This window comes from Symphodus melops (assembly GCF_947650265.1).
Source record: "Symphodus melops genome assembly, chromosome: 8".
NCBI classification, from domain to species: domain Eukaryota; kingdom Metazoa; phylum Chordata; class Actinopteri; order Labriformes; family Labridae; genus Symphodus; species Symphodus melops.
In genome coordinates, this window is record NC_136698.1 from 7,713,525 (window position 1) to 7,738,713 (window position 25,189).

Genomic DNA, 25,189 nt, shown 5'->3' on the forward strand with positions numbered 1-25,189 from the left:
AGCTGGCTCTGATTATATTCAACTAAATGTTGAAGGTTGGTGGATTTTAATTAACTGGGTTTATGTAGTTTATGTAAGACCCCACTGGAGCATAACTTGTTTTTTTTAAGAACACAAATAAAAGTTTTTGTTGTTACATAGGTACACATGATGTCCAGCGTTGTCATTTACTATCCTATCTTTAATTTAAGATCATCCTTAAGTATGCAGTCTTTGTTAGACTCTATATGTGATACTTTGGTAAAGCTCTTTTAAGATAAGATAACAATTTATTCATCTCGCAAACTGAGAAATTTACAGTGTTACAGCAGCAGAAAAAAATCAAACGGCTTAATGCTAATGTCAGAATGATCACACATTTTTCATGTGGTTAGGCAACAAATATTTACAACAAACCAATGTTGAGTTGACCTCAAATTTACATCACAACAGTTGCTGGTGGCAGAAAAAAAGCAAGGCCAAGTGGAGAGGAACACGAAAAGGCAGAAAAGATCCTTGTTTAAGGGAAAGAATTACTTATTTTGCTGTTGGAGGTCAGAACAAGAACATGCTGTCGTCTAGGATACTCATGGAAGCAAAATGCAGATAGCTGCGTTGTATGTCCTTGTAGCTGGCTAGGCAGTGCGTTGGTCTTTAATACACAAAAGAATCGGATAAATCTCACTATTCAATGTTGTGACATGACCACAAAGACTAGAACTGTATACGTCAAGAGATTTCTATGTGATATTTTTTTCTTTTTGAGGTGCAACAACGTCCAGTGTCACTCTATAACTCGCAAATGCAAATAGAGAAATAAAAAAACGTCTTGTTCTTTTCATGTTCTGCAGTCCAAACTAATACATCTACTGATAAATTCTTGTTCCCGGGAAGCGAGTGACGTAGAAATATGTTTAACATTGTTTTTGATGGACGGTTCTGCCGGCGTATCATCAGCATATCCAACACTGCTAGATAATATGAGTTTGGCCAGTTTGACCAACTCAATATCTTAGCAAAGCATTTTAGCAAAACTAATATTTGCTAAAACATGAAAAACAACACACATCTAAGGCTACTGATAATGGTATGACAAACTTTCTGTAGGTATGCTGTAAAAAAAAAGAAGAGAAAATTAAAATATACATAAAAGCTGCTTCAGTTCTGAAGGACGGTGTGTTGGAGTTGACAATGAATTGGAAAAAGCGTATTCTCTGAATGATCACAGAACAGTCTCTTCTCTCCTCCACTCCAAGGCCTCCCCTGCAGCTGTCTGTGCTCCGCTCTGGTGTTGGTGACTCTCCATCATTGCCGCTACCTTCTGCTCCAGCCTCCACACCTGCTCCCGGTATTTTCTTCGGATCTGCCGGTACGAACTCAAAGCTTTACTGGAAAGGATGAAACCAACAAACACATTTACTGCTTTGATTTTAGATTCAGAAAAGTAATAACTAAAAAAATGAACATTCAGACTTTCTTGTCCTACCTACCTGTGAGCTTGTGTTAGCCGAGCAAACTGCTCCCCATTGTCTCTCCTGTGAGAGGTGCTGTCTGTCAGAGCAGTGTTTAGTGAGTCCTGGACTAATGCCAGTCTCTTTTTGAGAGCTTGTTCCCTATGAATAAGATGAAATAAAACAGACCTGAGACCATATTGACAGTCTTTTCATGAAGCTTCCAGCACTGATAATTAGAAATTATATCAGTTCAATGTAAAGAATCAGAAATGTCGCATGATGTGTTGTTGACTATAAAGCAAATATGAAGCAGCGTGTAAACAACATTGATTTATGTAGAAGCAAACACGACTCAAGGTCAGTTAGTGGAAAAAAGAAGATCTTATAAAAATGCTTTTTATTCGAAGACTGCATTTCTGCTGATAGTGTTCCTAAGCAACAGAAGAAAGAAAAAAAAAACAGGCCGATGTGTGAATGATTCTTTTTTGTACTGAAACATGTATTAAGAACCTTTTTTTTAATTTCTGAATATCAAAATTAATCTAGGTGACATGACATTAATTAAATCACCAGGTTTCCCTTGTTAAGTCTAGATGACAATGTCTCACCTTTGCAGAACCGCCTGCAGCTCTTTTAGGATGGGCCTGGACCGAGGGCTGGCTGTGTCCCCGACAATGCCCAGGTTAGCTGCATTTTCACAGGGCCTCTGAAAAATCAAATTTAGGAATGATTATACTTCTATTCAGTTCTGTTGAAATGTTCACGGTATACCACATTATCAAAGCAGTCATGCCTGGAGCTTTTAAGCTTGTAGCCTCTCTAGTGGAGCAGTGTTGGTTACGGCTTAATGTGATCAATTTAGATGTGAAAAAGGTCTACTTTTGTGAAGCAGGAAAGCGTTTATTTTTAACTATTGCTCATTTTGCAAGTTATTTCGAGAGTATCACATAAATCTATCATTGCGGAGACCTGACCCATAGTTTGAGAGAAATAAAGATGAGGATCTAGTATCTAGGGATGATTTAACTTTTTCAGAGTCAGTATCACTACTATTGCTATTACCAGTACCTTTGTGTTAGATTTCAGTAAATAGCAAACAGTGATCCAGTACTAGTGTTTAAGGAATAATCTGAATGCCTCACTGTATGGAGCGCTGACTAACTTGTTGAAATAATATTGTTGAGTTATTTCTAGTAGTCGTAGAACTTGTCTGTTTGCATGTGAGAAACTCTAAGACAGCTGACATTCTGGTCGCAAAAGTTTCATCCATCTTTTTCTTCGAGCTAGCTGGCCAGCCGCTAAATCTTATGCATTGTGTTGAATTTAACAAATTGTCTCAGCAGCAAAATTAATTCACTGAACCTATGTCAGAATAAGATTTAAACCAGATATCACTTTCTGATTGGTGCATCCCGAGAATTAGCATTGGAGAACACAATATATTTAACATACTGTGAATAGAAGTTAGTGGGAAGATGGTTCAACCAGTAAACAGAACATAGAAAAATAGATCAGTTTTTGGACAAAGACCTGTTTTTGTGTCAACCATGTGGAATTCTTTATCTTTTAAACTATTATTTCTATGGACATTTTCACCTCCGTTGTTTCCCACGTTGGGACTGCATAAACTTTCCAAGCTGCGTTCACCTTTTGCAGCTATTCAGTTCTCTCTTGTTTTACAATGACAGAGGTGTGTGGTATGAATCTGTGCTGCAGCGACAGGACAGCCCAGTAGAAGACCTTGTAAAACCAAAATATCTTTCTCCTGGCCTGGAGGGATTCTGCATTTGTAGACGTGTGATTTCCCTTGTGGGACATCCAGATTTGAATCGGGTCTGCCACAGTAGACCATCATCCTGCTCCCTCTTGCTCGTTTCACCTTGGCTCTGTATGATTTGAAAATTAGAGGGAAAAAAAGTCACTGTTGCTGCTGTAAGGGTTTATGCTACCTGTTGGTCTGTTGTGCGATCCTCCAGCTCCTCTTGGAGGCTTTCTGGAACAAAAGCTCCGGCTGCTTCCTGCGCCTTCTGGGCCATCAAACTCCACTCAAGACATCTCAGTTCTTTCTCTTTGAGACGAATTAGAGCTCGAAGATCTGACATCTCCTCCTGAGTACAAAAAGAAAAACCATAAACCAGAGTTGAACAAAAACAGCATCATTTAAGTGTAACAGACTACTACATGAGTGATAAAGGAACGCCATGATAACATTTTATCACATCTTATAGGTTTTGCTACCACGATAGATGCTGTGGTTGGAGGCTAAGCCATGTTTTATATGTTGGATTTTACTGCATTTTACTGCAATACGTCAAGAGATTTACTGCAACCTACTGACACAATCATGTTGTAGTGAGCAGTACAACGAGAGATCAGACACTAATAATCAACATTATTTCTGTCATCACTCGAGTTCGTCATGTGACGAAAGCTTGCTCGAAATACTGCATTGTGGTATTTTTTTTTATCAGAAAGGAGTTGACTGATGCTCTTTGTGTTTGCCTGCCACAAAGAGTGAAAATGGAGGGAACAGCTAGCCTTGATTCTTCTCAAAGGTAAAAATGTCACCCTTCCATCCAGACTATTGAATAATGCTCTTCATCAAATGTTTTATAAGTGAAACAGCAAGCTTTGGTGATAGAGGGAGTTATGTGTTGGACTATATCTTGGCCATAGAAGCAACATCTGGAGTTTTTCTATATTTAAACCCTGTCTTTGAATGTGTGTTTAGATTTACTGTTATTTTAATTAATTAACTATTCCTGTTAATAATTTTCTGTTATATTGAGGTCTGTAAGGGCTCTCTAACTTCTCTGAATCAATGAGTAGCAGGTCTGACAGCATTTTCCCAACAAAAAAAAGACCATACTGGTATTCTATCCAAACTCTGTGTTTTCATGTTGTGAGCTTTGAGGAGGCTTTATCTTAAATACGTCTTTTTCTTAGACATCTTTACTTTCTGTATGTGACAGGATTTAGTTATATTTTGAATCCTACATGAAGACACACAGCTCCTACCCTGACAGAAATGAGTTCATAGAAGAGTGAAGCCTTCTCTTTCTTCACATCTGGAGGTTTGGCATTTTCTTTTGTCACAGGTACCCCTCTCGTTCCAGCCAGGTGACCAATTTCGGGGTTCATTTTTGCCTCATCTCTTGGGCTTTGCTTCGGTGGACAAATGGCTGCCCGGTCCTTCTTCAGGCGCTCAATTTGCTGAAGGAGAACAGCTTCCCTCTCCACCTTCTCAGGGATCCTATGAGGGTTAAAGGCATAATCGGGCGTTATTAATCCTTTTCACGCTGCATTGAGTTACCCCAGGTAGCTTTTAATCCATACATCAACATCATGGGGAACTTTGTTGGTATGTCATGACTTTTGATGCAATATTTCTCAACTTTTCCTTTGCACTTATAGCCCGTCAATCTGATCTCCCTTAATCATTTACACATTTCATTTCCACCTTTGCTTGAATGTACATAGAGCACTTTAAAACATCACCTCTGCCCTGTGTGCTTCGGTGTTTGCGCCTCCTCTATTCCCCCTGCTGTTGAGAAGGAGGTGGACAGCTCCTCAGTTCCCATTTTCCTGAGCTGATCTGATGGACTGTCGGGCTGCTGCACGTCACAGACTTTCTCTGAAGAGAGGAAAAACTGTGAGCCTGAATGTGTGTGTGTGTGTGTGTGTTTCGGGGTGAATGACGTACATACATGCTGTACATGTAAGTGAATGTGAACACTGGGTATTAAAACATGGTATTCAAACACCTGCTGAGTCTGGAATGCTTTGCTGCTTCTTGGAGTCATAAATCGACAGCAGTTCGCCGTAGGCCTCTTCACACTCCTCACTGTCAATCACAACCACAAAGACAAAAAAATGACCTCCCTTGATCATAACATCCTAGAATAATACTTTTAAATGACTAGGCTGCATGTTCAATGTCATGATTTTGACACGTCTCACAAGGTTACTGACAAACAGCATGATTACAGATAGGCCTTTTGTGCTTGTGTGACAGGAGTGTACCTGTATTTTAGAGCCTTCTGCAGAGCACAGCAGTCAGCCTCTAGTCTGTTTAATTTAACACTGATCTGCTCCGACTCCCCCTTCCTTCGCTCCAGAGCTGCAGTCAGACGCTCATTTCTGGCCTTCAGCCTGTCAATGCACCTGAGAGAAGAGGGGAGAGGATAAGGAGAGTCTTAGCGGAAAATTTTGAGAGAGCAAACTTAGTCCTTCCCAGGTTCCAACCTATATTCCCAAACAATTATTGACTATCTGCTCTATCACGACTTATGTTAATTGTGTTCAAGAACACTCATTTGGCTATTTTGATGCAGGCTTCACTTCTTTGACAATTCTAAAAGAAGATTTACGTCCAGAGTCACAATTTAAATTACATTAAAATGCATGCAAACTCTTTCACATTGTCTAATTTCAAAAAATACATTTGCATTTCCATTGCAAGTTAGACAGTTTGTTTGCTTGCAACTTCTGTCAAGGTAAATAGCCAATTAAATTAAATTAATTAGACAATTTCCTTTAGACACACCCCTGAAAACAGAGTAGTAAGATATCCACTGGTTGTAGTTTATGTAGATGTGTAGTTGAGTCAGAAAAGGTTATAAAGGTTATTAACAAATGTGAATGTGTTTTTGACATTTGACTCATTGACAATGTTTATTGTGTGAGAGAGTTTATTCAACAAAATGTGTGTAACATGTTTGATCTGTAGCTAATTAATCTGTTCCTCAGTCTCACCTGTTGAGTCTTTCGATCTCTGACTCTGGGCTGACAGGACTTGGACAAGGACTACATGAGTGAACAGAGCCCAGAGGAGAGCCATCTCCACCCAGGGAGAGAGGGGTTACAGCTCTGGAAGTTCTTCTGCTCTGTAAAGGTGAACCAGGGAATGGCGGAGAAGCCCAGTCTGGACTGAGAGGCCCAGTGTGGGATCTGTAGGAGGGAGAGAGACTCCCTGACCTCCAGGGTTTATAAAGACCAACCAGCTTAAAGACAAAAGAAGTTGTTTTTTGATCAGTGTGTGTTCTTGACATTTCATCTGGCCAAACATATTTTTTTACACAAGGATAGAATGTGTTCCTTTCTGTAAAATAAGACAAGATGATCTCCACGGTGTAATAATGTGCAGAATCAATTCCATGGTGTGTATTACGAATTTTAATCATAATAAAAATAATGAGCATCAAATGAAGATCATCATGATGATTCTCTCAATCTAACCTTGAGCTTCACACATACCTGTGACAAATTCATCTCAGAATGATGTTTCTTTATTTACTAACAACTTCTAAACTGCTCGATCTTTTTGGAATTGAATGAATTAAGACTAAAAGAGAGTCTCTCCAACCTTGCTCTTCTCCTCCTCCGTCTGACTGATGGAGGTCTGTGCTCGCTCCTGGTGACCCTGAAGGCTGCTTCGGACAGCAGAGTCATGCTTCTCCAGATCCAGGTTGTAATCCAGATTCTGGTCTATTGACGGGCTTGATGGGCATGAAATCCCAAACACTTTTTCCATGTCCTCTAATATCTGCACTCAGAAACAATTACTCACAATTACTTCATAGGGTTCATAGAAAGTATATATTATGTAATGAATAATAATAATAATTATTATATATATATATATACAGCCAGAAAAGAAACGCAACCATGAGCAAGAAATTCTTTGTTGGCGGAAACTGGAAGATGATATATATCAAAGTAATTTGAGACAGTTCACTACCTCAGTGGTCTTCACCCCACTTTCCTGGGCCGCCCTTAGATGCTCTCTGTGCATGTCCTGGTCCAAAGCTGTGATGGGGGCTGCCCAGGACCTCTTGCAGCTGATGGAGGTCTCCACTGAAGATAACACCTCCTGCAGTTTAGTCCATGTTACACTACTGCCCCCTGGTGGAGAAAATGCAAAGATGCAATGCAGCAAGTGAAAGTGGGGAATCGTTTAAAAATACAAGATGAGATAAGCTCTTTCATTAAAAAACATGGTTTATGTAAAAGATAGAAATGTTCAATTTCAACATTTTAGGCTGAGCTTATGTTCGGCTGCTTCTCTATTTAGTATATGTTTTATGTTGAACAGACTACAGAATAAAAACATAAAATATGATACGAGTCATACGAGAAATGTGTATGTGCAATCTATCAAAGAAATGCAAGGTTATTTCCACCTCGGACACTCAGTGGAAGTCTAGATGTGTTTGCAGATGTAGTGGTCCTCTCTGGACTTCTTCTAGCCAGTCTGTGGGACAGAAGGTCAGGGACTCGAGGTCCGGGTGGTCCTGGGGGTCTCAGATCACCTGATTCACTGCAGCACACAAGCAGAATTAAGTTTTACAAAATACCACTTGTTTTATGAGACAAACTATATATTTTTTTATCAATGGGATGCAACAGTGTATTCTGTATTTATCTAAATATAGGTTGTTCCACAGATCAGCCTCTTCAGTGAGGTTACCTTGGAGCCTTTAAAGAGCCCATCTTCTTGTTTAGTTCAGCAATGATGCTGAGCAGCGTTCCCACTTCAGCCTCACACTGTGCCAGTTCTGCTTGCGAAGGCTCCAGGTCTGCTGCTGGTTCAGAGCCCTCATGGTCAAGGGTCAAATGGTCTATTGGGACCATCCCCTCCCAGTCAGACCCTGTCCCTGCATCCAGGCTGTCACATCTTACCAGGCCCACATCCTGTATGTACACAGAGATGTGTTATGGAGGCCTAGTTTCAGTCACAGATGCATTTTAAAAACTATTTATTAAAGCAACTTTCCCCCTTCAAATATACCCCATATAGTGCTACAAGGGATTTGGGGCTCCATGAAAAAATAAAAATAATGTTGTATGTTGGGGTTGTTTTTGGCTCTTGCCAGTTATTGGCCCTCAGAATCCTTCTTATTTTCCCTCCTATTTAGGGCCCCTGCACATGTGTACTAATGTACTGTTTTCTTTATAGTTTCTGTTGCCTGTAAATAATAATCCTCCGAAGCCACAACATCCCTCTGTAAGTATTTACACTAAGACTGTTATGCACTTGAACCAGAAACTGTTGCTGCTGAATTTAGCGGCTATTGTTTTAAGCGGGGAAAAGGAGGAAACTAAAACATCCTGAGACCCAACATCCTGCCCGGCAAATATTTGTGGACTAAACCCTCTATTGCTGAGCAGAAAGAATGTCGGCTAAACTGCTAAAACATTAAATTAGAACAAATTGCTTCATTTTTATTGTGATAATGAGGTAATTTGAAAATGAAATTTTAATCATAACGTTTTAAACCTTGTGATTTGGAGAGGTCAAACAGATATCATGTAGACAGTTCCTAATGTTTAAAATCCCTTATTCAGCCAGTAAAAAGTACTAATCCATGCATACAATGGTTAACGGTGAAAACCCTCAATAGATCATCAGAGAACAATCACACATTTCTGGTAATTTAGAGGATACCTTATTTTGAATGAGAACAGGATGCCCCTCATATAATGGAAATGTTTGATACAATGATACAATTTTGTTAACAATCTGACTCGTTGAATCAAGTGCCACCTGATTGCAAGATGCTGAATTTCTATTAAATTATTTAGTTTGTAGATTTGTAGACAGTTGATGAACTCAGCAAGCCGTACCAAAGCTGTGGAGCATGCTACAGTGTGAAAGAATGATTAAATCTACATATGAAATGCATTTAGTAATATTGAGCTCAATGTGAAAAGAGACACATTTTCTTTCAGATACACTGACCTCCATACTTCTGGATCCTGAAGCCTGCAGCGAGTATTAAGCTCTTGTTGTAGCTGTTCACTGCTTTCAAGTAAACATCCAACAGCATGAGTGGATTTTTTCTTCAGGCCTACTGCTCTGTTATTAAGTTAACTAACAGAAAGTCTGTCAATGCTGCAGTCTGCTCTGTGCCTAACAGTGTTTATTGTGATGAATGAAGTCAGTGGAAAACACTCAGAAAATCATCCCCACCCATTCCCCGTCACTATGAGTCCTTTCCTGTTTTGTCCACAGTGAGCTTCCAGGATTTTTAAATAGGAAAACATACACTGTATGGCTTGGAACTGCCATCTAATATTTGTACATTAGAAATCAAAACATGAACGATACATTTGGACCATTAGACTGAACTAATAGATATGTGTGCCTTGTCGTTACAAAAAGATATTGTGATTTTTTTGAACTTTTTGTCAGTTTGTGCTTTGCTCACCAACCAGACTGCTGATGGTGCAGAATTGAAGCAACAGTGAATCTAATCAAATGAATTAGTATTATTACAAAATAGTGTTATTGCCAGATTTCTTTTAAACTTAGTGATAAATATTACATGAAGAACTAAGTATTATTTTCAACTTGCCAAGGTTTAATGCAGAAACGTCCTGTCTGAAGTTTAAAGTTTTGGCCGTAGTGTCCATAGTGATGTCCCTCTAACATGATTAAATACTTATAATAAACCATCTTAAACACAGAGATCTGCTGGGCATTTTACTGTTCAAAGTCAAGTACAGTCATTTTCCAAAATAATGCTGCTGTATCAAAGCCATTTGATGTATATTTTAATATAGATTCTCATTTTGGTTTTACAGTTTTCTAGAAACACACGACTAATGACATTTTTACAGTATGCTAATGATTAAAAAACTCCAACTCGATTCAACAGCCTACATTACCCACAATACTTCAAATTTCCGGATGAGGTCATGTCCGGTAAGGAAGTTGTCCCATCTAAATGTTAGCTTGTTGTGAAATGATTTTTGCAACTCTCCAATGAGTTTTACTTAGTTTTATTTGTGGACGTTTTGAAAAAAAAAAAAAACATTTCACGTAAGTAGGATTTTACAACTACAGTCAAAGTGTTTCTGCGTCTAGAGTCACCTGTCCCGATGTTATTTCTATTGAAGCTAATGCTAAAAGCTAACACTTCTACTTCGCTGTCATCAAAGTTCACTTTACTCTACCACCTTTACATCGTTGTATTTATGAACTCAATGTCTCATTAACTGATAAATGCATTTCTTTCTTAAGCTTTCATCCTTTTATTTTTAACGTGTCGGGTTTTGTTATTATAGGAAGTTTAGTTTACTGTCAACAGAGACGCCTGAATGTGACTCTTACAGCAGGATGCAGCAGACTAGTGAAACTAGGATCCGTGAAACTCATTATGAACTCATGAAATTCTTAATAAAGAACTGCACTTAAAGTGTGTACTTTAGTTAAACTGATGAGATGCAGACAGTGTTAAGAGAGGATCAGGCGGGGAGGTTGAGAGATAAAGAAGTAAACAGCACCTGTGGTGGACATTTTTTAAATTTACATTGATAGGTTAACGGACAGATTTGTACTTTCTTTACTTATGTTGTTAGTTCGACTTCATGACTACCTCCACTACATCATGGTCATCATGTCTATCTTTTAGGAACCCTTGTCATAATGGACACACCAGAGCCAGGCCCAGCAGATGGAGAGGAGCGTCTCGTGGAGCTCCGACCTCGGACGCGCTCAAACCCTGAAGGTGCAGAGGATCGCCGCAGCAGCACGGGCAGCCTCGGAGGAAACAGCAACCCCAGCATCTCTCAGCCTGCTGTGGGGAGTCGTGTTGAAGGGGAAGGCGAGGCTTCAACCAGTGACGGCCCTCCAAGTTCCACCACCACGACTGTCTCAGCGGCTGCAGCTCAGGCTGCAGCCCCCACTGCAGCAGTAACATCAGCAGCTGCAACCTGCTCCACAGTGTCACTGTCCTCCACTGCTGCTGCCAAAGAGAGGCCGAAGCCCACGCAGCAGCAGCCCACACTGACAACAGTCCCTCCACCAGCAGATTACCAGCTCAGAGTTCCCCGTGTCAACTGTCCAGAGAAAGTGGTAGGCCGACACCTCAGCACTGGTTCAGGTTCATTATATTAACATTTTTACTCTTGCTCTCTAATGCTCTCTTCCTAATGCCAGATAATCTGCCTCGACCTTTCAGAAGAGATGTCTTTGCCAAAGTTGGAGTCTTTTAATGGGTAAGTTACAGTAAAGTAAATCTTGTCTCCTAAATGCAAGTATTCTATTGTTCATCACTATCTAATATCATTTCTGTCCATTCAGATCAAAGTCAAATGCCCTGAACATTTGCCAGAAGATGATTGAGATGTTTGTGAGAACTAAACACAAGATTGACAAAAGACATGAGTTTGCCCTCGTAGTGGTCAATGATGATGCTCTATGGGTGAGTACAGTGTTGTGTGCTCTGCATATCATGTACATTGCTAATTTAGGGCTGGGACGTGAATCAATTTCAACATTAAATCGGGTTTGTTGAAATCCAGATTCCTCTTAAACTTAATCCGCTGCACACCTTGGGCTCCCGTAGTTCACATTCTCCCCCCTTGTTCACTTCCTTACCTGTGTAGCCAGCTGCATGTGTTTTGCTGAAGTGTCTCTTCCTCATCAGGTCTTTTGATGTAGTCGGAAATGTCAAAGTTCACTTTTAAAGTGTACAGCTTGGAGTTTACTTTATAAATCTTTGAAGTCTGCTTTGGTTTCTGTTTATTGATCAAATATAAGCACAACTTGTCTCAAGTCAAAGATCCATTAAAATCATGAAGTATTTTTGTTTCTTAAGAAATCTAAAAGTAATTTTTAGACCATATCTCCCAGCCCTATGCTCGTGTAAAGTATTGATGTAACGTGTTTTTCTCTTCTGCTGTGTTTGTGTCTCAGCTGTCCGGCTTCACGTCTGACCCGAGGGAGCTGTGCAGCTGTCTGTATGACCTGGAGACTAATGTGTGCGAGTCCTTCAGTATCCTTTCAATCAAAACAATCACTACATTCCCTTCTTCATGCAGCGTGTAGGTCTTTCAGATGTTACGTTTGATCCCTAACTGTTACCTCCAGATTTAGAAGATCTTCTTAATGTAATGTAAGTACTTTCTGATTTCTCTCAGAATGAATATAATGTTGCATGGATGGTGTTTATTGAAGGTCTTTTCAACTTCTTTTGTCCATGTAGACGTCAGAAGATTGAGCTCCCGTCGATGGAGAATGTTCAGACCATCCCTCCTCCGTATGTGGTGCGGACGGTGCTCATTTACAGCCGACACGCAGGGCAGCTTCAGTTCAACCCTTCAGAGGCTTATAGTGTAAGAGTGAGAACAACCTACCGGAGGGATATCCCTCCTTCAGACTCCGTTTTAGAGAATTCATTGGTTTCTCTATAAAGTTTTTTATTTTTATTTATTACTTCATGATGCAATCCATGTCATGTCTGTGTCCTTCTACAGAAAATGTTGCAGTCTCCATATTTTTTCTTTGATGTGGTTTACCTACATAACGGGGTGGAGGAGCAGGGGGATGAGACCAGCTGGAGGGTGAGTGGTTAAACTTAAACACAGCAAATGAGCAGCCATTTTATTGCATATTAGATTCTTTGTGGTATATTTCTAACCTGTTCATGTTGAATTTCACAAATGTGTTTTTTTTATTTAAAGGACAACTACACTTCTTTCTGTAACCTGGACTCAAAAGGCATGTGCTATCGCTTTGAGGTTTCCCTGAGTGGACCCGCCATCGAGCTGCACAACTGCATGGCCAAACTTCTGGCTCACCCTTTGCAGAGACCTTTTCAGAGCCATGCGTCTTACAGCCTGCTGGAGGGGGACGACCCCCAGGACATTGAGGCAACCGTTTAAAGCTGCATACGCTCACAGGTTCCTCCTTTCTCTGAAATCTCAGACACTGTAGTTCATCAAAAATGTCAGGATTTTCCAACCACACCATATTACTGAAGGTTTCTACCATAATTCTCTGCAGACCAATAGTTTGAAAAAAGGAAACATGTTACTATTTACAGTCATTTTTTTGTCATGAAGAGAAATGGATGAGTCATTGTTCTTAACTTGGGAGTTAATATAATAATCTGATTGTGAGCTGTAAAACGGCCGGAAGTTTCCTGGAAAGGAGCTGATGTCAGGAAGTCAGAGTTGAGGAGAAGGGCACGAGCACAAGGTGATAGGAAAACTGGTCGCTTTGTTAAACCTACACCCCTAATCTTTGTTTTTTTTTCTTGCTAATCCTAGACCTCACTGATCTGGCTTTAAGTCACTTATCAAGGCTCAGTATGAACTTGTGACCGTCTCCCATAGCTGGCCTTTTGTTGAGACTTTGAAACTGTATTTTGATTTACTTCATCACAGAGTTCATTTCTTTTGTATCACTGCCTTTTTCTTAAGTTGGTCATTTCTCCCTTTGGTTGCCTTTTTTATTGTGACTTTGATTTTTATATGTTTTCAATCATTTGTTCTTGCATAATAGACTGACGATGGAAGACGGAACAGCAATGAAAAGTTTGTTGCACTGATGGGCTGATTGTGAAAAAGCTCCTCAGACTGCCAGTCTCGCTGCACATTAAAAATATTGTACAGATAAACTTTATGAATGTTCTTTTTTTAAATAATAAAACTGCACTATTAATTGTCCTTATTTTACTACTTTAATTATTTAAATATTGTTTATAATGTTCCTGTAATTTTTTTTATGGGACTGGTATTTATTTTGTGCCCTCATATGGCCCCCCTGCAATCTTGACCAGTGCACCCTGTGTGTCTCAACTATCCTGTTAAAACTCTGCAAAAAATACCTTTAAACAAAGTCAGAGAAATCAAATATAAGATTATAATGACTTGTTATTGAGTCATTATGATGACTACATTGTTATACTCTGCTCTTTGAAGCTGGCAGTCAGGTAAATAGTTAGTTTTGTGTTTGTAGCTATTTTTTTGCAGCTTATTACCAAAAGAGTGGCTTTAAAAAGAGCTGACATGCTTCTGTTGTTTTCCATCTGCACCATCCTGCCCACATGAATACATGTGTTGGGGTGCTGCTCATGTCTGATTCATCACTCAATGCAAGGCAGAGTACACAACCGTTTAATGTCAGGAGATGGCAGCAAACTACCTCTTAAGATGACTGGGGAGAACAGCATGGTGGGTAAGGTGTTCTTATTTTTTTTTAGTTTGAACTCACTGCTATGTGAGAATTTTTTTTTTTTTCTCCCTCTCTTTGACCTTTTTTAAACCTTCCTCCAGACGTTTTCATTGTAACTCTTATTTATGACTCTACATTAAGCTCCTATCACAGCTACTGTTAAAACGTTTATCTGTTCTTTATTTCTTTGGACTAAAGATATGTTTCCCTTTCACCTTAAAGGTGTCAGCTCGGTTATCTTAAGCAGTGATTTTATCTCCAACTTCAACCGTTTGCTTTCCTGTTTTTGCTCTGAGGTTGAACCAATGTCTGCCATGACTCTTGATAGTGGCTCACTTTCTGTCACTCCAACATGCCGTCATAAATTAGTTTTTTTCCTGTGAGGACAGGTTGTCAGGGAGACAATGGGGGGGAGCAGGAAAACCCTGGGCTCCGAGGACCTTTCCCCTTTTGCACACTTCCCCATGAAGACTCGACTGTTCTTCACGTCATCACCGCAGATGGCACGAGGAGTGTTGCGTGTGTTTCTGTGTATGTTTGTGTGTATTGGGGGGGGTCCAGTGTGCCTGTACTGCAAGGGAATTTGTTATTCCCTCATCCCTGAAGAATGACAGCTCCCTATTGTTTTCATTCTTTCATTCCTCCACTGCCATGACTCCTTTCCGTACTTGGTTGGGACAGGATATGGTTGATTTTTTTTCTGTTTTTTGTTTGGTGTTTTCTGCAGTAACTCCTGCAGAATTACATTGTTCATCCATCGCCGTGGGAATACAATCTTTAGCAGCTATATTTGATCTTTCCCCCATCACGTGCTGACAGTTATGGAAAACTACTTACTACAAGCTTGAGTTGATCCCACTCGTTCTTCTTCTCCACAACATTTCAGAGGGCAGTATTGTAGCTTTGACTTCAACAACTTCACGACTGAAGTTAAAAATGATTTGGAATTTTTGATTTTGAAATTTCCTTTACCAGGTGCAACCGTGATTGAGGTTACAAATCTCCATTACAACAGTCTCTTATCATGCAGCAGCACATTAAAGAACATGTCACCTGATAAAACCTATAAAAGTCAAAGAACAATATTTTGGAAAAAAAGGCACAAAAAAATGAAGCTTGGAGGCGATCATGTCCTGGATCACTCACACTGTCAAACTCCTTTAGCCTTTTGAAAACTCTCAGTGTTGTGATATTGTAATATTACATAATGACGTGTAAACATGATCCATGATTAAGGGTTTATATTTCACACAGCTTGTCTAGATTAACCTAAGAGGGAGCCTGCAGGAGATATCTGCAAAAGGGGCCTTTACCCAGTTCTTTCACTGAATGCCCAAAACCATGAGATCAGCCTGAGCTCCTGTGCTGCATGGAGTACTCCCATCCCCAGCAAAAAAGAGGTAAAAGGACATGAGCATGAAAAGTGACTGAAGGATTGAATTCATCTTTTTTTTTATTTTTTCTTAAAATGTCATTTTGTTAGGTATTTGAAACAAGTTTATTATTGCTACAAATACTGCAGCAAGAGTATTTGGAGGATGTTAAAATGGATCACTTTTTTAGATCATTATTGTATTGATACTTAAACAATAAAGAGTTATATTGTTACTACATCCATGTCAGGATTATATACTGAGAACACCAGTCTGTGAGCTATAGACCACATCACGTGTCTGTAAGTTCAACCTTTGACACTCATAAGATTGAGCAGATCAAATTGTTTAAAAGAGGGATAAGGAAAATGTTTCAAGAAATAGATGAACATACTCTGATTGTGTAATAATGATGCCAAACAGAGTTTTACCCAGTAAAAAACCAGACTTAAAAGGATCTTTTAAATATAATGTAATCTTCCTGTTCTTTGTCTTAAGCATAAGGAAAATTCCTCATAATTTGGTGAAGCTGGTGACTCAAACTGTAACAGAGGTCAAAGAGGGAGGAGAGGGAGGGAGGGGGAGGTGAGGGCAGAGCCAGGATGGAGTGGAAGTGTGCCTCCAAGAGCATTTATAAACATGGCCCATCTACACACCTAGAGGTCATTGTTTACATCCATCTATGCAAACCATTTCTGCCTGTCAGCGTGTGAAATAAACATCTCACTGCTGCTTTTTCCTCCATTTCTGATCGACTGTGTTCACCCTGAAGCGTCAGCACCCGATCGACTGAGAAAGAAGAGGTCAGATCAGATGCTGGGGAAACCTTGTGGATTTTAACGATTTTAACTTCTGCTTAGATCTGCCAAAAACCAGCCGTCACCATTTCACCCCCAGCATCCATGTACAGCTCCAGCTACTCCCGGGCCAAGTTTGGCCTGGAGGCGAGGGAGCCGCTTCACAAGTCCAAAGGGAAGAGCTGCGGCTACTACATGAGGATCATCTTTTTCTTCTCCTCCCTCATACAGTCCCTCATCATCGTCAGCCTGGTGCTTTTCCTCATCTATGGACAACCAGAGAAGGCTGCAGAGGAGAAGAGAGTCAAGGTCAGTCAGTTATTCCAAATTTAAATAAGTTTATTTGGTCTGATATTGAAAAACTCAACTCAGACATGCTTAACTTTTAAATTGTTATTTTAGTCTAAATTAAATTCACCGTCAGCAGAAATGTATCTGTTTCATTGCTACTTTAGTTAGAAATAGTGGCAATTTATGAGCCTTAATTAGTTTTTAAAAAATGGACATCACAAGTCATTATCTGCCAGCGAGGTTTTGACACAAACATTCCTTTATTGAAATAGAGTTATAACCTATTTATTTACGAGCGTGCACTCAAAATGTTCTGAGGTGTAAATCACAGTGATGGTGAGTCTGTGTGGGGTCTTACATTGAAGGAGATGGAGCAGAACTTCAACAAGCTGAGTGAAAACAACATCCAGCTGAGGAAGGAGAAAGGCGAGCTGGGTGCTCAGCTGGGAGCTCGAACAGCAGAGAAGGCTGCTGCGGAGGCAGAGCTGGCCAAGCTGAAGGCCGAGGCCAACAAAACCGAAATGACACTCAAAGACAAACTAGTGAGTACATGTTGAAATGAGGTGCTGAGGAGAAGTCTTTATTGAGTAAATCTGCTTTGTAAAATACGTTGTCTTTTTTTACAATGTGCATGATTATTTTATGATGATTGTTTCCTTTACATTGTTCTAGTTTTCCTATCGGCCGTCAGGGTTGGAGGAAGTATTCAGGTCTTAGAATAATACAATCAAATCACTCAAACATCAAGTCATGTTTGTATATTCAAAGTAAGAAATAACAGACAGTGGCCCTTCTCTTTCTGTCAGACTATAATAAGTAAGGTCAAGGAATTATTATTACTTCCACTTTATAGTCTTATTGAATCCTTTAAGAGGAGCTATTTATAACCATTTAAATATGAGGCTGAAACTGATGGATTTATTTTTTTATGTATTTCTTTTCTTTCTTTTTTACCTAAAACTTCCAAGGGTAAAATTCCCAACACATAAACTCCACGTGACGCCGTCCTAATGCTCGTTTTGTCCACAATTGGGCAAAGTTAAAAATGAATGTAGATGTTGCATTACAATACTTACTTAGGAAATAAACCAGAACCTTCAAATCATGAATCATCCTGTGAAATAAACTCATTTTTTTATTTTCAGGCAAGCTGTGAGAGAATTAGTTCAACGACATTAAAAATGATAGCAAATCGTCCGACCCCTCCCATCGCGCCCCCTGTCATGGTCACCACCAGCGGTATGTACGCCAAAACTATTTTGATCAATTTTATGCAGCACATGGTAATTATGGTAATTATTACTGTCTTAGTCAGAATTCCATAAACAAAACAAAAAGAATCGCCCTGATAGCTAATATTGTAAGTGTTAAACAAAGATGTATGCATTTAACATTAAATAAAACAATAGTTTTAAATACAGTTAAACACATAGGAAGGAAGCACAACTTCTTTATTATCATAATGCTTAATAAAATATCTGTAAAACCTGAATAGCACCAACTTTTCTGGTACTTCATTCATGCTTTAGTGGCTAGTTTAACACATTTTATTGATGACCAATGAATATTTAACATTATCTTAACATTACTGGGCAACAAGGCAAACAAAAAGGTCTCTTTTGATCTATGAACACCATTGATTTATTTTCATCATATTAACAGGTTTCACTTTGTTTTGATGATCAGAACATTGTATCACAAAATAAAAGAGAGCTAAAAATGTTGATGTAAATCTCACGGTTTTATCCCTGATCTGTGCAGGCGAGGTGAAAAGTCTGCAGAGCCTCAACGCACAGCAGAGAGCCATGATAGCTCTCATCCAGTCCAACTTCACTCAGACTGTTCAGTACCTGAGTCTGGAGAGAGATAAAGCCCAGAGAGAGCGAGACACACACCACCAGGAGGCCATCGTCCTGCGCAGCGAGAACATCATGCTGAAAGAGCAACTCACCACCTACACCAGGTCGCTTGTCTGATCCTCTGTGGGCTCCGTGAGTGATGCTGAACACATTAAGATGAAAACAATTAATGTTTTGTTTCCTGTTTTAACCAGGAAGTGCAAAGAGGACTTTGCTCATTCTTTGGACGGGATCCAATCGGTGACCCGGGATTTCCTGAACAGGATCACTAACCTGTTTCCTCACCAGCTCACCTTTCACCTAACCTGTGTCAGCCAGCAGGAGCAGATGGAGAAGATCAGAAACAGCTGCACCAACCTGTCCAGAGACGTGGAGAACAAGTTCCAGCTGTACTTAGACAAAGTGGGAAACAAGGTGTGTGCCAAATATTTTATGATTCTTTGATTGGATTTTTTTTTTTTAATGACATTGATGAATTTTCTGCTGGTAAACACAAACCTGAAAATCTGCCTTGCCATGTCAGGATCACAAGATAAATGTAAAAGAAAAACCTTTAACCACACATTATCGCATCCAATTTCAAACTTTTTCCGCATGCTTGCTCTTTAATTCTACATCTTTTTTTCAATGAAGGCTTAATAAAATTAGTGAAATGACACCGTATCAGTTAAGAGGGAACATCTCTGCTCATAGCTCAGACACTTAAGGACAGAGACAAGGGGACAAAACTAGAGATTGATTTCTATAAAAGAAGTTTGGACACCTCTGATTTTAAAAACTTGTTGCTTATCTTATCTGACAAAACATGATACTCTTAAAAAACGTAAACAACTTCAAAATGTGGATAAGGTTGAATTATTTGATTAAAGTACCGGTACACATAAACACATGTTGTCACTGTGCTTTCCAGCAGTTTTTAATGGTTTTCAGTATTTGTACATGTTTCTTTTAAACTCTTTTCAAAACGTGTCCTCAAAGCTGATGAAAGATTCCAAAACACACATTGAATGGGGAACCAGGTTCCTGGAGGGAGGAAGTCTAACCTCTGAATCATGCGTGATAAATGGAGCTAAAGAGACAGGTGACCTTTTAGGATGACCTTAGGGTCAAAGTACGGTGAGGTGGGAGGATATGCTGACACACTGGCACTGTGCAGAACAACACATCCTCAATGAGCAACTTTTTTTCACTTCTCGAATGTTATATTTCATCTGACACTCACTGAGGGTCACAAAGTATCCTTTGCTTTACTTCATTTCCTATTATTTCTATTCATTTTATCAGTTGTTTTGTGATGGCATAAATCCAAGTACAACTTTCCTCCACAAAAATGAAACTTTTATCTTGTGCGATGTTGAAAGAAAGACAGCTGTACTCACAGTTTTATCATTACCGATCAGTTTTTTTTCCCTTTCTACTGATAAGTAGACAACGTGGACTAAAGCCAGGGCAGCATTCTTTGCCAAAGCTAATTTACAGTCCTGCCCTTATACTAACTTTTATACAAACACACAAAACATTTAACAAAATACTTAAAAAATCACCACAAAAAACAGAAAGTATCCTACCAACCAATGTATTGGGGAATTCAATTCCTCACTGTATTTGAGAAATTGTTATATTCTGGTTAGGGAGGGAAAGGTCCTCTTCATTTACACAAAGTGTGCTCTGTTGACTTTAAAAAGCTCCCTAAACCTATAGTGTGCAACTATTACAATATATTCACCAAATCTTTACTCAACAACCAGTTGAAAATGTTCACTTTTTCTCTCAAAATGTCTTCAGTGATGTATGTAGAATTGATCGCACATTGCAGCTCATTGTTCAGTTTGGTATAGACTAAGACTTTATGCCCCCTTCATGTGTGTCAATGGGCCCAGCAGAACATGAAGTTAAATGTAAAAAGATTATGGATTCAGTAAATTACTTGTAGCACAGAATCGTAGATAGTGTCCAATAAGTCTGAAAATTAACATTGCGTTTGAAACTTTTCACTAAATTGTCTGTAAGCCTTTTCAAACATTTTATTTATCTCCTATATTAGTTGCTTCCTTCAGAAAAGAGTCAGGCAGTTTTCTTATTGAGTCTTTAAAGCGCACAGTCAAATGGATGATCTGCTCCATATTTAAAACGTAATTAAGCAACATTAGTGTCCAGCCCGGTCACGGCTGATTTAGAGCAACATTAAACTATGGGGTCATTTCCCTCAGGGAAGGTATACATTAAATTCCCAGGCTGTGCAGCTCATTCTCCATTGTGATGTTGAGGAAAATGTACATTAACAAACACTCACATTGATGGATAGAAATAGACACATGGTAAACAAAGACAAGTGTGTTTATGTAAAGACTCCATCTGGAAACGTGACATGTTTATCTACTGCAGCGACACAGCGTTACCTCTGAGTGACTCTCCCACATTCTGGAAAATAAAAAGATAAGGCAGGTGTATTAAAATAATGATTGTCTTCTTCCAGGTGGCAGAGATCCAGGCCTTGTCTAGTCGCCTGGAGGTGCAAAACTCACATTTGAGCTCTGACTTGAAGAAGTGTGAACAAAACCGCAGCGAGAAGGAGGCAGAGGCTTCCAAACTGCTTCAGCTCAAGCAACAGATGCACGACGACCAGGTAGATCTTAACTCTGCACAGATGTGTGTGTGTGTGTGTGTGTGTGTGTGTTAAAGCAGGCCGAAGATGATTTTATCTGTTTTAAGCAATATTTACAGTCTATGTTTTTTTTTAATAAACTTGAGGAAATGTGTGATGAGTTCGAAAAGGGAACCTTTCACAAGAATTAACAAATGTAATCGTGTCATTCAGGTGGAGAAGTTACTGAATGAGCAGAAGCGGCTGAGAGAACAGAAGAAGCTGCAGGAAGACACTCTGGCCCTAAAAGAGAGAGAGCTTCAGACCCTAAGGCAAATGCCCCCAAACACTCAGTCCAACTTCAAGGTAAAAAAAACAAACAAACACAGTCTGACTTTTTGTTCTGAACCAGTACATGAAAGGAAACATTAGAAAGTTGTGCTAAAGAGTCAGTGAACAAGAAAAACACTTGTTTAACCTTCCAGCCAAATCTCTAAGGAGGGCTTTTGTCTCACGTTGAGTTCGATTCACCTTAGTGCTCTTACATGAGGTCTAATTCATTGACAGCAGTGTAGAGTTAAGCGGGTGTTTGGACTCAGCAGAAAAGAGGAATCTGACGGCAGCAGCAGGAAGGATGGGCAGGAGAGATAACAAAGGAACACCCTTCTCCAACAGTCACAAGTTCACAAAAAGAAAAAAAGAAAAATCATAAATAACTTAATTTATTTAAAATAAAACATAGGTTCCATTTCTTCCACATGAATTTTTCTGACATTGTGCAATAATAACAATAATCAATTCTCTTTTCAAGGCTACTGCTCCTAAACCTGCCGGCTTTCTGGTGGCCCCACAGCAGGGCGCACAGAAGTGGCCCTTCGCTGGAGCGCCCAGTATCAGCAAAACCCCAACGGTAAATGTAACATTACCATAACCACTCGCCAACTCTCCACTCTACAAGACATCATTACAGTAAATTGATGCATTAAATAATGAGCAAAAAAACACTTTGACTTTAATCTTTTGTAAACTTTCTTTGGTAGGATTTGTTAGTGAGCTGTGCTAAAATCATGTCTGACACATGTGGTGTTGGCTCTGTGAGGTTATATTGTTTATTTCATGAAAACTCATTTGGAAAAAAAGTCTCAAGTTGGACAAAACTGTTAGCTTACAAAATGTATGTACCTTATATTTTTATGTTTCTGCTCCTTTCTCATGACCTTTGTTCCCCCAAAATATTTCTCTGTGAAAACTGTTTCATTATTTACATTTTGAAATGGTCCCTTCATTGCCATCATCAAGGTTTTAACTTGAATTGTGAATGTTTTGTGTTCCAGGTGTGATGAAATGAAGCATCAGCGAGAACCACAGGAGGCCGCAGTGATCACGAGTTTTCAAAGGACATGTATATATTTACACTTCAACACGCCCTGTAAATACCCTGATCCCGTTATAATGTCATTCTTACTGTTGTTTGTGCATGATTTCTTAAAGTTTGGTTTTACTGTGAACATTTTTCTATCTACCCAGGTAAATGTATAAAAACTATGGCACTGGTGTAAATATTTGCTATTGTGTGTCACTGTTGTATTAGTAGTTTTATGTTTATCATGAAGAAATAAAATGAACTGAAGACAGACTTACACCTGAATTGTTTTGTCCTTGGTCTATTTTCTGTCTTGAGTTTTACAAACATAATTAGAGATCCGACCGGACTGTGTGCAGCAGCTGCTCACTTGGAAGCTATAAACAGAATGATCCTAAAATAGCTCCTTTTATGTTTCCTCGTTATTCACACCTTTGAATGTCTCCTGCAGCCAGGATGTCAATACATACAACAAGACATAAACACATCATCACATCCGCAGTAATTCACAGTCCCTTTGACCTCGTGTTAAAAATAAAATAATGGATTAGACAGAATCTTTTACTAGTTACAGTGAAACGTTCAATGTACATAACCTGACTGCTGGTTTTATGTGTTTTTTTTTTTTTAAATTTACGAGATCTGAATAGTAGCTGTTATATGAACTATTCTGAAGCTTTACTACTTCCTCTTCCTTTTATGAGCACGTACAGTTCTGGCACTGGAAGCAGACAGCGTCTCTTCAAGATTTTTATGGTTATTATGGCTGCAGATACACTGAAGAAACAAAACCTTGCAGAGTCTTTAATGCCTTTTCTACATGTGGTAAATGTGTTATTAAATGTTAAGTTATTTAGAATAGGTGGCCTTCACAGAGTCAAACATCTGTAAATTGTTCTTTTGTCCACTAAGATTAAATCAAAGAGACACTCTACATGAAAAAAAGATTAGATCTTTCAAAGTGTATTGTACATGTTTAGTTTTCTATTTACTTTATTTTCTAACTTCTAGACAGGCTTAAAAAGATGCTGATGAATCACTCACAACTTTAGGCGTTACAAATATTTGAGGTTCTTTCCATGATACATAGAAAGAATAATGACTAACTCCCGGTCTCACTGTAGCGATGGATGGGAATGTTACAGGTGACGGAGACTACCTCCTGTCTGCAGGAAATCCTTTGTCTCATTGAAGTGTTTTGGATTCCACAAATGGACCCGAGCACAGTCACACATACATCCACACTCACAGCCTCCCTTTAAGTCTAATGGGTTCAGGGTGGAGCTGATGAAGTCCACTATGCATCTCATTTATCAAAACCACAGGAAACTGACGGACAGGGAGCAAGAACCACTGATTAGTCAGCCATACATTAAATACGACATGTCCTGTTAGGAAATTAGAGAGAAGGTAGAGACAAATGATGAATATTCATCTGTGCCTCATGTCTTTCAAGTCTTCTTTCCATTTCTTTATTATATGCAGATCAAACTATTTTTAAATCTCAAAATGGTCCTGTTTGGCTCTTCTGTAGTTTTCATTCATTTAGATTCACTCTGTTATTTAGTCTAAGTCTATTTTAGATCATTTCTCCCGGCTTGCTTGGTCTGCCGCCCCTTCACACTGACAGACTTCTACATGTTCTGAACTCATGCAGACCTTCGATTTCTGCAGAAGATGAAAACTAATAAAGCACAACTAGCCTATATATGCTTTTTCTAGTAAAAGTTTACAACAACTATAATCTTGACTGACAAAAAAATCTAGAATAGATATTATCGATACCTTGAGGATGCAGTCATTACTTTATTATTTACTGCATATCGTATCTGTCATTAAATATCATGGTGAAACATCCAACATTTATTGAGCTTTGTCATTTGAAAAAAAAGGTGTCAATAATTAAAGATGTTCATTTGTTAACCCTGTAAAATCAGGCATTACTTTTCTCAGTCGTTTTTCACAAATAAGAAGACAACACATTGGCACAACTTCAAAGACAACTTCAACTTCTAAATAACAGCTGGACCTGTTTTTAGCCTAAACTCCCCCTCAGTTGTAATTAATCAGAACAAACATAAAAGAGGACAAAAAGGCTGACAGAGCAGTGCGGAAAAAGGAAAGGTCAGGTAGCAGAGATGGAGCGGAGGGAGACAAAAAAAAAGGGCAGACAAACAGTTTGAGCTGGTGGACAGCAGGGTAAATGTCGTCAGCGACTGAAGGAGACGTAGCCAAGCAGGGGAGAAGGTTGAGGAGTTCAGAGAGGAAACATAAATATTTGATCGAGGCCAGATTGACAGGGGAACAAAGGGCACAGAGAGCTTTACTACAAAAATGTTCCTTTCCCACAGAGCAGAGAGGAGAGCTGGGTCACTCGGAGCGTCTTTACATCATACATGTCCATGTGTTATATATATATTATCTTTATGGTCAACCACAAATCTTGTTAAGAGTCCTTAAACACAGACGAGAGAGAATGTACTTGTATGTGAGAGCAGCTACTGTGTAGCAAGAAGTTGCCTCTT

General features: G+C 39.2%; 3 protein-coding genes across 4 annotated transcripts; 2 read left to right on the forward strand and 1 right to left on the reverse strand.

Moving 5' to 3' along the window:
• Nucleotides 1–256: 256 nt before the first annotated feature.
• ushbp1 (Usher syndrome 1C binding protein 1) lies at nt 257–9,350 on the reverse strand. Its single transcript, XM_079349631.1, has 14 exons — nt 9,175–9,350; nt 7,903–8,126; nt 7,616–7,752; nt 7,174–7,337; nt 6,799–6,978; nt 6,189–6,436; nt 5,457–5,597; nt 5,198–5,277; nt 4,932–5,067; nt 4,452–4,686; nt 3,383–3,541; nt 2,042–2,139; nt 1,470–1,592; nt 257–1,367 (listed from the first exon to the last, which is right to left on the reverse strand). The coding sequence occupies exons 1-14, from the start codon at nt 9,178–9,180 to the stop codon at nt 1,202–1,204; spliced, it is 2,097 nt and encodes a 698-aa protein (XP_079205757.1). The 5' UTR covers nt 9,181–9,350; the 3' UTR covers nt 257–1,201.
• Nucleotides 9,351–10,051: 701 nt separating this feature from the next.
• Nucleotides 10,052–13,889, forward strand: babam1 (BRISC and BRCA1 A complex member 1). 2 transcript variants are annotated; one of them, XM_079350031.1, is made up of 9 exons: nt 10,052–10,140; nt 10,850–11,292; nt 11,377–11,435; nt 11,521–11,641; nt 12,136–12,214; nt 12,310–12,334; nt 12,425–12,554; nt 12,696–12,782; nt 12,903–13,889. In XM_079350031.1, exons 1-9 carry the CDS (start codon nt 10,134–10,136, stop codon nt 13,101–13,103), a joined length of 1,152 nt encoding a protein of 383 aa, XP_079206157.1. In that variant the 5' UTR covers nt 10,052–10,133; the 3' UTR covers nt 13,104–13,889. The 2 variants fall into 2 exon arrangements, with proteins under 2 accessions (XP_079206157.1, XP_079206158.1); XM_079350032.1 differs by having other exon boundaries at nt 10,105–10,257.
• A 2,536-nt stretch (nt 13,890–16,425) lies between these two features.
• Nucleotides 16,426–22,949, forward strand: plvapb (plasmalemma vesicle associated protein b). Its single transcript, XM_079349628.1, has 9 exons — nt 16,426–16,876; nt 17,224–17,400; nt 18,004–18,097; nt 18,620–18,821; nt 18,912–19,131; nt 21,194–21,343; nt 21,536–21,667; nt 22,113–22,211; nt 22,636–22,949. The coding sequence occupies exons 1-9, from the start codon at nt 16,673–16,675 to the stop codon at nt 22,639–22,641; spliced, it is 1,284 nt and encodes a 427-aa protein (XP_079205754.1). The 5' UTR covers nt 16,426–16,672; the 3' UTR covers nt 22,642–22,949.
• Nucleotides 22,950–25,189: the final 2,240 nt, after the last annotated feature.